A 13,231-nucleotide genomic window follows, 5' to 3' on the forward strand; every position below is an offset into this window, starting at 1 on the left:
TCGACTTTGGATACTATCGGTTCCGTAGAATCCCCATCACAACGGCCAAGCTAGCTACTAATATCTTTGTGCCGGAGTACGGAACATGGCTAACTGCAATTGGCTGGGGTAAACGATTCTTTAATGGTAAAACTTTTTCTTTTTTTTAACATTTTCAGTTGCATTCATGATGTATTCAAATATGAATTAATAAGATTCGTAGTTTAATGAGATAAATACTTTTATCGAAATTCATATGAAATTTATCAAGACTGTGATTGATTTATTTTTCAACAGATTGATTTAAAAACAAACTTTCTCTTTTGTGTAGCTTTCTTTGAGTTTAATCCTTTTTTCGGGACGTCTGACATTTACTTTTTTTACATTTTTTCCTTCAGATTCAGCATCGGCAGACTTTTTGCGGTATGTTCAACTTCCAGTGATTCCGCCCGAACGGTGCGGTAAATTGCTAAAAGCAGAGGAAAACATAACGATTGGATTTTGTGCCGGAGGAATCCCGAACTTTAGTACTTGTAGTGTGAGTAGAGGCTACAGCAACAAAATATAAATCTGCTTACTGCTAATGTCATAGATGGATCAAAACGTTCAGGCAATACGAACAAAAACCTTTTTATTCAACTAACAACTTGCCAAAAAAAAGTGGATGGGAATAGATTATAAAAATGGAAATTCGGCTAGGCTGTGCCGTAGTATCACCTTATGAGAAGGGTTGCTAGGTTTTCCTAGCACGTTTATAAGAATGCAGTGAAAAAACAACAACAAAAAACAAATTATTGAACATGTTTGAATATTTATGGTGCAAAGAAGTATGAATTTTTTTGAAGTGAAACTTCTTTTGCAACATGAGAGAGAGCGATAGGATGGGCGGATGGGATGAACGCTTCGATATTATCTCCCCGACACCTGCGGTCACACAATGTAAACATATTCAAAAAATGAAATATCTCTTCATAACTTAAGCCGCATGTGCCAACGAGGATATGCGTAGCTCTTCTCTGCAACCCTTCAACCAAGTCTACCCTTCCAGGGGCGTCGGAAGTATTTTCAACCCGTGGGTGCTCACACAGGTGTACGCAAGGACGGGGGGTGGTGTCGATTCCCCCATATTAAAAAAACCAATACTGATTTTTTTTTTAATTTCTGTTATATTTCTATAGAAATACTGTATAACAGCGGTTCTCAACCAGTGCTCCCATGCCAATAAAATAAATCCTTTAGTGAACCTGTAAAATAAAAGGAGGTTTGTGTGCGGGCTCGCCATGGAAATAATGTACTGAAAAGAGCTCTGTGTGAAACAAAAAAATGTTGAGAATCACAGCTGTATATTTATTTATTTTATTTATTTATACAATATTGTTGGCCCTTGGGCCTATACAAGAGGATGCGATTGAGAATGACAAAGATATTGTTTGATGTTGGATAAAAAACTAGTGATAGAGGGAGATTCAACAATAGAGCTTGGGAGTTTGTTCCATTCACCAATGGTATGAGGAAAGAAGCTGTATTTAAAGCAGTCAGTGGAAGCAAAAATAGGTTTTATTTTAAGGGAATGGTCGAGTCTTCTAGAGATGTAGGATGGTTTGGCTAAGATACCAGAAGTATCCATGTTGAACTGACCATGGAAAATTTTATAAAGCAATGTTAATCGAGAAATGAGACGAAGAGTAGAGAGAGGGAGGAGATGTAGTTCATTTTTAAGTTCGGACACAGAAATGAAAGATGACCAGCAGTCGTGAACAAATCGGGCGGATTTATTTTGAATTGATTCAAGTTTGTCTGTATTACTGGAGGTGTAAGGGTCCCAGATTTCGGCGGCGTAGGAGAGGACGGGGGATATATAAGTTTGGTAACAGAGAAGTCTGATATCCCGAGTAGAGTGTTTAAGATTGCGGCGGAGGAAGAAAAGTTTGTTAAGACACTTCTGGTAAATGTAGTCGATGTGTTTGTTCCAACGTAGGTCGGCTGAAATAATGACACCAAGGTATTTGATATGTGAAACTTGGGATAACGGTAAATGATTGATGGAGTAGGAGTATTCAAGAGGAAGAAGTTTACGGGTAACTTTCATGTGAACCGTTTTTGAGATATTCATTGGCATTTGCCATAGGGAACACCAGTCGGCGATGGAAGCCAGGTTATGTTGGAGAAGTTCTTGATCAGATTGATGGTGAATGATACGGTAAATTACACAGTCATCAGCAAACAGTCTAGTGGTGCAGTTGAGGGATTGAGGAAGGTCATTGATATAAATTATGAAAAGTAACGGGGAGAGGACCGATCCTTGAGGGGTCCCAGACTTTACGGAGGCGGATGATGAGTTATGATCATTAAAATGAACAAACTGTTTACGGTGTTTTAGGAAAGCCTCCACCCAATTAAGTAATTGAACGTTAAGGCCAAGGCGGGAGAGTTTGAGGAGAAGTTTATCGTGGGGAACTTTATCAAAGGCTTTAGAGAAATCTAGGAATACGATATCAGTTTGTAGGTTTTTATCAATGGCTTCAGAGAGGTCGTGGATGAAGAGGGCCAGTTGAGAGGTAGTAGAGAGAGATTGTCTAAAGCCGTGTTGGTTGGGGAAAAAGAAGCTGATGGAGTCTAAGTGGATACGGATTTCTTTTGCTACAATATGCTCGAAGATTTTACAGCAGGAAGAGGTGATTGCTATTGGCCTGAAGTTAAGGGGATTGGAAAGTGAACCCGTTTTGTGGATAGGAATAATTTTATTGATTTTCCAGTCGTTCGGGAGGGTAGCAGAATTTAGTGAAACATTGAACAGGATTAAAAGATAGTCGGCGACTTCATCAGCACAGAATTTAAGAATAGAATTTGGGATGTCGTCAGGGCCAACAGAATGGGGTTTCAGTTTTTTCAAAAGTTTTAGGATACCTTGTTTGGAGAAGGATATGGGGATGAGTTGTGGATAGAATAAAAAAAAGAGTATTGGGGAGGAGAGGGGTCTATTGAGAAAACCGAGCAGAAAGCTAAATTGAATTCGGTAGCCATCTCTGAAGGAGAAAATGTATATTTATTTGAACTTCTCAGGGAAGTGGGACCAACAGATTTAGGTCTAAGGTAACTCCAGAATTTTGTTGGATTGGTTTTTAAGTAATGGGGTAGAGAATGAGAGAGGTATCTGGACTTTTGGACGGAAATGAGGTTTCTGAGGTCTCGGGTGGAGGCTGAAATTATGGATTTGAGTGAATTGGATTTGTTAGTTTTATATTTGAAGGCGATTCGGCGGATTTTCCTCTTTAAATGAATAATATCTCTTGTGATCCACAGATTAAAAAAAGACTTAGGAGAAACATTTTTAATTGGAACTGTAGTTAAGCCTTTGTCTATAATACATTTAAAAGAGGTCCAGAGGGTGTGGATATTGTTAGAAGAGGATATGGATAAGAAATCATTGAAGTGAGAGCGAAAAATATTTTGCATAAGTGGATAATTTGCCTTGTTGAAATTACGTTTAGGGGCGAGTTTGTAGGATGGGATAGAGTGGCGGAGGGAAAAGTTAATGACTGGGATATTATGGTCGGAGCAACCCTCAAAGATGGAGGTGGAAAGGACTGAAATTCGATTGGAGGTAGCAATGAGATCTAAGGTAGAGCTGGAGTAGAGGGTGGTTCTTGTGGGTTCAAAAATGGATTGAACCAAGTTAAATTTAAGGAAGATATCTAGGACTTTGTTATTAATTCCGTGATTGCCGGACAGGGATTCCATATTTTTCCAGTCAATGCCGGGAAGATTCCAGTCTCCGGAGATAATAATAGAATGTGTGTTATAAAATTTTTCAAGAATAATTTCCAGTTGTTCAAAAAGGTGGAAATCAGGAGAGGGAGGGAAATAGACAGAAAAGATGGCAAGTGGGGGACAGTTGGGTTGAAGCCATTCGGCTCCAACAATTTCGAGTTCGGAATCTAATAGAATTTCAGTTAAAGGGATAGAATTTTTGAAAATAAGTAAGACCCCGCCCCCCCCGAGAGTTTCTATCCTTTCGAAAAGCATTGTAATCGGGTGGCAAAATTTCGGAATTAGAGATTGTATTATTTAGCCATGACTCTGTAACACCAAGAAAATGGGGATTATGGATGAGTAAGAATGATTCTAGAAAATCAGTTTTATTTTTCAGGCTGCGAGTGTTAATAGTTCCCAACTGGAAGGTATTTTTTAATTTGGAGGTTGTGTAGACGGAAGGGTTGCTCGGGGGGAGTAGCCTAAAGGGGTTACCGAGGAAATATGGGAGGAGAGGGAGGGCATAGAAAGGTTCGAAGCAGCATGAGCGGGGAAGATGGGGCGGATATCATTAATATCGGGATCCCAGACATATTTGGTATTATTTATGAGTGCAAAATTGTGGATAAGTTTTACTTTAATGCCTTCGTCACGGTATTTTTGACTGGCTCTCCAAATTTGACCACGAAGCTTGCGTGTATCGAGAGAGAAATCTTCTGAGATAGATATGTTGCTGTTTTTAAGTTTCGAGGCATTTTTTAGAATCTCACTTTTTATTTTAAATTTGTTGAATTTTATTATGGTAAGTCTGGATCCGTGGGTCTTTTTGGAACCTAATCTGTGACAGCGGTCTATCTCACTAGGTGAAATATTTATGTCAAGGTGATCAGAACAGCATTGGATGATTTTGGATTCGAGGGTGGAGGAGGACTCGAAGTCAGATTCTTCAGGAATGTTTCGGAAAATCAAGTTATCCCGTCGAGAACGATCCTCAAGATCGATGACTTTATTGGTAAGGGAGGATTGGAGTTCAGAGAGATTAGAGGAGAGGTCATAGACTTGGCTTTGGAGTTCCTCTACTGGGGAAAGTTTCTCCTCAACTGCACTAAGACGGTGGGATAGATCACTTAGCTGATGACTGAATGAGTCCTGTTTTTGGGTGAGGAGGGTAAGTTTGTCAAGAATGGCTACTTGGGTGTCTTGAATATTACGGAGAATGGATGAGTTATCCGAAAGAGTCGAAGATTCAGATGAAGGATTTGATCTATTTTGAGAGCGTGTTGGGGAGTGGCTGACCCTAGGCCCAGGGTTGGATTCGATATCTCCCGCCAGTAGAAGCAAGCTAGCCAAGTGGGTAAAAAGGACAAGAGGGAAAAAGGGAAGAGGTTTTGAATGGAACAATTTCAAATGGTGGTAACAAGGACCGGAGCGAAAAGGGTTTTTCTTTAAAGCACACATATATTTTAAATAAAAAATTGATGGTTGAGCAAAAAATAGAAACACACAGTACATAATAATTTTAAACGTCGGATGCAGGATCGACACAAAGAATATTAAATTTATAAAGATTAAATAAGTTGGTATGAAAATGTCAAGCGAACTAACCTGTAAAAATAGACTTGAATATAACATTTTTTTTGACGAAATGTCGATCCTGCATTGTGAAAGTCCATGGGTAGCGACACTTATATTATATTATGGGCAGGGTGGGGTGAATCAAGAGACAAAGTTTTCATCTATGCGAAACATTCGTTCAGCGTCCCTTTGGAGCATCAGTAAAACGACTTCGAAAATTCGCAAATGTGTTATAAAAATTTATAATTGATCATTTTTGTCGCACCGCGTTCTGCACACGAGGGATAATTCGACCGGGACCTACAAGTTATTGCCGATTCCGAACGGCAGCTTTTTTTTATACTCACCGAGTGTGGCGAAGTAGATTCGTGAAGGGGCATAAAAAAAGGGAAAATAATTAAATTTACGATTAAGGAATCTTTTTGCGTTGTGTGTTAGCGTCCGTCAACAAAGAAAGTGACCATCAAAAATTAATAAAATTCACACAGAGGGGTTAACAATAATAAATTAATTTATTAAATTATCAAATAAAAATAAGGGTTATCCAAAGAGGAGATCCACATCCAACATATTATATTACTATTGAGAATAAGTCACCTGACATGCCGAATACACTAAATGATTAAGTATCTCGATGAGTAATAAATGATTAGAAATTCTTGAATTGAGAGAGAAATGATTCCGACTAAATAGATATGGCACTCACCACCAATCATCCATCTTTCGGAGATACATCGTTCACTTCCTCATCCGATCTTTTCTCGTTCTCTTCCAACCTCAAACTCGTACCTCTTTTTCTCACCTCGACTACAAAGAAAAAGACCCCGTTCTTCGCAGCGCCCCACCTTATATGGGCCCGATGGTACCAGCGGTTCCTCAGAAGAATTGCTTCTCGGAACTCGCCGGTTTCCTTCCTGTCGGCGGCTCTATTATTTCCAATGTTCGTCGAGGCGCCAGAAACTGTAACGCCGTCACCGTCTCGCGGTGTTACACGTGGGGCTGGTGCGCTAACCCCTCGGTGTGAGACTCCCTGCGGTAGCAATCTTTTTTTTGCGGTCATGTCGCCGTTTCTGTTGTTCTCCGGTGTTAGGAAAGTTTCTGACAAGAACGAATCTGGTATTGAACTTGAGCACCTCTAAACATCCTTTGGCATTTTGGTATTTTAGGTATCTTATCGACCTGGGCTACCGCAGCTAATGTATCAAAATGTATCAAAAATTAGTTTTCCTCCGAGAATCCATCCATCCAATATAGTTTGAGTTTCACAGTCGAAATATTTTTTTTCCTTTAAAATGCAAAAGAGGTCTGGGAGACTTGCCTAGGGTAGGCTGTTTCTGTTTTTGTTTATCTATAACGAGCGCTGACATTCGTCTGTCCACCCTCGATTCCACCCTCGGGTTTTATGTCGAAGACCTTTATCCACGTCAGGAAGAGGATGTCTCCGGTGACCTCGTAGAAACCAGGATTCGTTCCGCCTCGGAAAACGTGTGGCAGGTGCACGTACTGCATGAAGCACTGAATGTGTCCCATCTCATGGTGAATAGCGTGAAATCATCCTTGGTTCTGTCTGCAAACATTTTGATCGAGAAGTCCACTCCATTGGACAATTCGTGGACAGACGCGTGGCAAACCATCTTCTTGCCTTTGGATCTGTCGAATATAGACATCTTCCAGAAGACCTTCGTCATCGGCTTCAATCTCAACGAAGTCAAAAACTCTTCATCCGTCTTCACTTCCAGCACCGTCATATTTTCCGCTTTTGATGCCGGAGCGACGTCCACCGATGGCTTCTCGGTAAATTGCTTCACGTGGTCCATAATGCTACCCCATTTGCTGGGTCCACATGACCCCTAAAATATGTGCCGGAACGGGTCCGCGTTCTTGAATCTTGTCGCTACCATAACAGTTCCTGGGCATGCACTGGACATAAGCGTGGAGTTGCTTGTACGGCGGCTTCACCTGATTCCACAGTTTGGACACGGCGTCTTCGAGTATGTCACACTCGTATCTAACCCGCCACATAGATCTGGTGTCTTCAAAGTCATCGAGCTTCGTGGTTTTGTTGCTGGGCTTCTCGAATTCCCAGAAATGTTTCCTGACGGGTTTACCGGTGACGTCTCTCCAAGATGTCCACAAGTATGCCATTTCGTCATAGTCACGAGCTTCCGCTATGATCTTTCTTAGATCAAGTTCCATTTGTAGTTTGCACTCCGATTTGCTTCGGCTATCGGTTGTATTGAGATGGTGAGTTTCTCCAACCTTCTTGCGTTTGAATTCGCAGATTTTGGTGGTGTCAAAATGCTCAGTAGGTCATCCACCAGCTCAGTCTGCCTTTTGTATTCGTTCTCAGGCAGAGATGACATCTTGTCCTCCTTTTCAATATTCACACTCACGCCCTCTTGACTTTGTTTGGTCGCAGGAGGCTTGTGTTTTTCCCTTTTAGTGGGGAAGGACAATCGCCCTTCTTCGGTGTCTGCGGCCTCGCAAAGTAGTCCATGTACGTTTGGTGGAATAATGCATCGAATTTTTCTCGAATTTTATCTGTTACTGCAGCGAGAATTTCAACAGGTTTACAAAAATCTTCGTTATTTCCTATTTCCAACGAAGCACTGATATTCACAAGTGATGCTTCAATTCTTTCTCCAAATGCACTCGCTAAGATGATTTTCCCTTTCTTAGTTATTGGTTCCTGTATACAGTCAGAATGAATCACTGGAGCTTGACAACCAGAATCCCCTAGGCTTCTGATTTTTCTATGATCTACGCAAATATGAGCATAACGTAAAGGGTTCAAATCCAGACTCGATTCACTGGAGTTGAATAATTCCGATCGAATTTCTGCGATCAGCACATTTTCTTCCGATTTCTCTTTTGTGTTAGCCTTATATCTCCGGTCACAATCTCGAGCGAAATGGTTCAGTCCACAGATGTAACACTCCTTTGGGGTTTTTCTGATGATCGTGTTTTCGGTCTTGTTCCAGTCCTTATTGCTACGATATTTCCGAGTTGGTGATTGATATGCTTTTCTTGTCGATGTTCCTCGTCCCTCTCCATAACTGAAGTGTTTTTGCTGAGACAATGACCTTTCTTCTTCGAAGAAATCCTTCTGCCTCTTACCGATGTCTGCCTAGACGTTCTCGTAGTCGTCCAATTTATTAGCAAGGACGTCGGGTCACTTGAATTGAGATCACTCGTCAATAAAATGATCTCGAATCTCTGACGGTACTTTAAGTTTTATCTTAATAATCAAATCAGACAGTTCTTCAACCGTGGTAATCTCCAGGCCTCGGATCCATTCAGTGAAGAAGTTTCTGAGTTCATAAGCAAAATCACACCACGTTGCTTCCGATCGTTTACTGTGCTTCGTGAACATCTGTCGAAACCTCTCGGGAGTAAGCTTATATCTCTTCCGCAAAATGGATTTGACTTGGTCATAGTCATCTGTTGTCTCTTCATTTTCTCTAGCAATAACTTGCGCCACATCATAAGGTAATAGTCCAATCAGATATGAAACCCAAAGTTCCCTTTTAACTTCGGCTCTTTTCGCTTGCCTTTCAAACAGCACCAGGTAGAGGCAGATCTCGTTGCTCTTCGGATCGAACTTTTGTAAAATGTTCTGTAGCTCTAGTCTCGGCCATTGAGTTAATCGGGGATTCACCTGCCGCGCTGATGCGAATCCTTTCATTTTCTAGTTGCATTTTTCTGAGTTCGAACTCCATTCGTCTCTCCTCACTTGCTTCCATCTCTGTCCGTTTTCTCTCCTCAATTACGGTGTTCAAAAACTGTTCGATGAACTCTTTGCCATAGCATTCTGCCTCCGTTATTGCGGATTTGAGTTGAAATACTTTCATCTGCATAACATTTTTAAGTAACATTTCCGCAGCGACTTGCTATAAGTCCTCTTTTCTGCCTCTGGCTAAGAAAGCCATGATTCTCTCAAAGAAAAGAAAACCAGCGAATTTTCTTATGAAAAAAAACATTCACCGCACTTTTCCCCTTCGTTCTTCCAACACTCTTCAAGTGCTCTTCGTATCGTCTCCTCACGACAAAAGTTCTCTTCGCGTCGCTTTCTCATGACAAAAGTTCTCTTCACGTCGCCTTCTCACGACGAAAGTTTTCCCGTTAAATAGTGTCCGATCTATTGCTCACAATCCTACCGACTGCGCCAATGTAGTGACCTTATGTTCTTTGAATAGTGAGCACTCATGACAAACATAAACAGATATTTATTAATAAAACAATAAGAATAAGAACGTAAACATGAGACGCCGATCCTACTCGATCGCTTTTACACGCCATTCTCTCCCTCTGTTTATTTTCGAATGTCCAATTTTGTTTTTGCAATCTTCCGTCTCCTGAGGCTTTTCTTCTTCTTGCGCTCTCGAGCCTTATACCATGTTGTTACGTCAAGGTTCTCAACTGAGAGACGCGCTACAGAACACTACAGAACCCCTACAGCTGAAATTTCCAGATGCAAGATCCGGAGGTTCTCGATCGGAGGGATCCCCGCAGTGGCAGTTCAGGTCCCCCCCAACCAAAAACCATTGACCTCTGCTGACCAGAGTGCAACAAAACTCTAAAATTTCAATAAAATTCTTTGTATTGGAGCTCTCTGTGGGTATATAAGCACTTCTAATAATTAGATTTTGAAATAATAGAGTATTAGATGGGGAGATCTTAACAAATATTGCGAATTCAGACATCATTAATATTTCCAAGATAGTTATTGATTTATGTATAGCAAGAATAATACCACCAGTAGGTCTGCCGAATATGGGTTTTTTTTAATAAATAAACTGAAATCACTCCATGCCCGCACCTGCAGGTCTTGGTCTGTATAAAAAGTTTCAGTTAAACCGAAAAATAAGAATTCAGAAAGATCAGAGATAAGTTTTGATGAAAGTTTCGACCGTAAGCCACAAGTATTATAAAAACAACATTTTAAAGCATTATCGTCATTCTGATAATCAACTAGGGGGTTAACAGGATTCAAACAATTGTTTTCTGGAGTTTGATTATCCTGAGGAGAGTTATTTTTGGATTGCGGCACGATTGACCGGGATCAGACATCGATATTATTTGGGCTATTTGATGGGACCTCGGTGATCGAGTTATTATTTAAATCAACCGAAAAACATTTACCGTCCACAAATAGACAGTCCCGTATCAATTTCACGCTCTTTTTTGCCTTCAAGCTGCTATCCATGAGTGGATGAAGGTGGAATCTAATTCTCCTTGTTGTGGCACAAAAATCTTCTCTCACACGTAAACCATCGAGTAAGGTGAAGTTGGAACGGCGTACATCCTTAAAGGCACTTAACACATCATCGCGATTAATACGGCGAACAAATTTCACTATCATAGTGACACACTATAGATTAGCAGAATCTCCATTTCGGCGGCGGAGTGGATGAGCAGTGTCGATCATTAGACGGTCGGCACCAGACATCTGTAGCTTTTTTTTTTTTTCACAATATCACGTACGACGGAGCACCAGTCCTGGGCATCATCGGAGGGTGGAATCTGTACGTTCTCCAGGATTAGATTATTTCTTCTATTGTAGTCCTCAGCTCGATCTAGGCGTCTCTGGATCGTCATCAGATCAGATCTCAATTTTTCGTTAGCTGCTCTGAGGTCCGATCTTTCCTGGCTAGCTCTCCCGAGGTCATCTGTGATTTTTGATAGCTTCGCATCCACAGCATCAATTTTGACAGTAAGATCTGCAAGGGTCTCAGAATCAGCCAGCATTATAGATTTGAGGTCCGTCAGCAGTGTTGGCGTCAGTTCCACGATGGGCGGGAGGCGAGTCAGTTGAACTGTGCCTTTGACAAGGTATCCGTGGCCTGAGGGGGTGAATGAAGCAGTCGATTTGCAGGCGAGAAAATTTCATCAATGTTTTTGCTCTGATGGTTTTTAGGATTCCCCATTATAGAACGTTGTACAGAGATTCTGATCAATAAATCTGAGGGGACCTGAGAAATTAATAGCGAGAACAGATAAACATGATGAAATAAATAAGCAAGTAAAGGAAAAAAAGATAGAAATATCAAGATGGCGTCGGAGCAAAATGAAAACGTGGCCTTTCTTCTACTGAGCAGGTGTTGCCATCTTATACAATTAATTATTGTAAGCGAGACTGGCTATACAGTTGTCTTGATTAGTTCCCGAAATATCGTTCAATTCTCACTTTGTCTATTGTTTTCAAATTAACAAAAAAAAAAAAACCATTTATTTTCAGGGAGATTCAGGAGGTCCTATTCTTTTACTTCATCCTGTGACCAGGGAATACATTCAATTAGGTGTCGGTTCAAACGTTATAACCAGTAATAAGGGGTATTGTGGAGATTTAGGTACAGTGTTTGTCAATGTAGCAGCATATTCGGATTGGATCTACTCCCGAACCGAGAGTGCCTCCTGCGCACCTTGTTTTGTAGAATAATTATTCCAGTAAATAAATCATCAATAAACAGTTGTTTTGCGTTGCTTTATCATTAGAAGATGCCACGAGATGAATCTGATGACGTCACTAAAACTTTGAAAGTGAAAATTAAAAATCCGGTTTTACGGCCCTTCTGACGAATGACGTCACTTATCTCTTCAATGATTCGTTCCTCGTTCGTTCGCCCCTCCCACAACTGATGACGTTGCACGTTCTACGTCTCTCATTCGTTCGATGATGACGTCATGAAGTTCATACGCTGAAGCTCACGATTTCAGTGATTTCAATGAAAAAAAATTCACAATAATATGTCTGTTTTTTCCTCAATAAATATGGCTCTCAGTACGTATATGTTGGATTTATTATTAGTTTATTAGTTTTAAAGTATTGTGTCTAGTAGGATTTTCAGTAATTTCATGAAATCAAACGGCAAAAGCTGCTGTTCCAAGACTCAAAAAATAAGTGTTGTTTATGTTTCAGGGAATGATTTTCCCCGAATAGTCCCACGCACGTGCGTGTACGTGACCTAAATTACAGACATTCTTTTATATTTCACTGATCATTGATAAATGATTACACACATATATGAAAAGGTAATATTGTAATGTAATATTGATGTATTATTTTTAAATTAGGCCAGACAGTACGGAGGCCGGATAGTCGAGCTCTACTGTAACGTTACAATGGATCCACTTGTAACGTTTTCCAAAAAACCGTCATGAAAATGCTGTCAAGTGGGAAAACGTTTTAAACGGGAAATTCTGATGAGAATTAGCTGGAACTGAGCCCACAAGCGGGGAAACGTTCTAAGTGGGAACGTAATAAGCTAAACAAAAAAAAATTATAGCCGGTATTGTAGCAGGGGTCTATTTCTCATTTGCCCCGATTCTTCGATGATGACGCTATGAAGGCCTCATGCTGATGCTTAAGCCTCTATGATATGCTTAGTTGAGGGTTTACAACGTTTAGGAGAATACGGGCCACTTCATTAATCTGAAAATGTGCCGCGGGCCACTTAAGACACCTGGAAATGTGTAGAAAGCAATCAAAATGATCTGGAAGTGCTAGATCTAGATTATAAAAGTGCAGGGGCCACTTACCTGAACTATAAATGTGCTGCAAGTTACTCAAAATACTTCGAAGCGTGGCGCTGCCTTCTTGAGTGATCTGGAAAATACATGTCATTCACCTAAGTCATCTGCACTCCACATAGAACAGCGTGCAAATTAAATGAAGTGGAGACGTTCCGCGGGTCGTTCAAATTATTTGGATATGTACTTTTCCGTTCGCTTAAGCTATCTGGAAATGTGCAACGGGTCGATAAAGTGATTTGATAATCATTCGTACGCCACTTGAGTGATTTGGTTATTATTCACACGACTAAAGTGTGGCCAGCGGGCCACGGGTTGAGAACTAAATTAATGGCTCAAACCTCTTAAATGGCTTAACCTCTCAACTGGCCCTCTTCATCCACGACCTCTCTGA

The 13,231-nt window shown here is 40.7% G+C and overlaps 1 protein-coding gene across 1 annotated transcript; it reads right to left on the minus strand.

Annotated features, from left to right (window-relative positions):
- Positions 1-3,984: 3,984 nt before the first annotated feature.
- On the minus strand, positions 3,985-5,190 carry LOC149065087 (uncharacterized). Its single transcript, XM_089254262.1, has one exon. It carries the CDS (start codon positions 5,188-5,190, stop codon positions 4,168-4,170), a length of 1,023 nt encoding a protein of 340 aa, XP_089110388.1. The 3' UTR covers positions 3,985-4,167.
- Positions 5,191-13,231: the final 8,041 nt, after the last annotated feature.

Source organism: Pholcus phalangioides, unplaced genomic scaffold (assembly GCF_987345545.1).
Source record: "Pholcus phalangioides strain wild (caught in Gottingen) unplaced genomic scaffold, Ppha-v1.0 ptg000041l_1, whole genome shotgun sequence".
NCBI classification, from domain to species: domain Eukaryota; kingdom Metazoa; phylum Arthropoda; class Arachnida; order Araneae; family Pholcidae; genus Pholcus; species Pholcus phalangioides.

Coding starts and splice junctions, on each gene's coding strand:
- LOC149065087 (XM_089254262.1), bottom strand. CDS start 5,190: ATGTGTGCTTTAAAGAAAAACCCTTTTCGCTCCGGTCCTTGTTACCAC.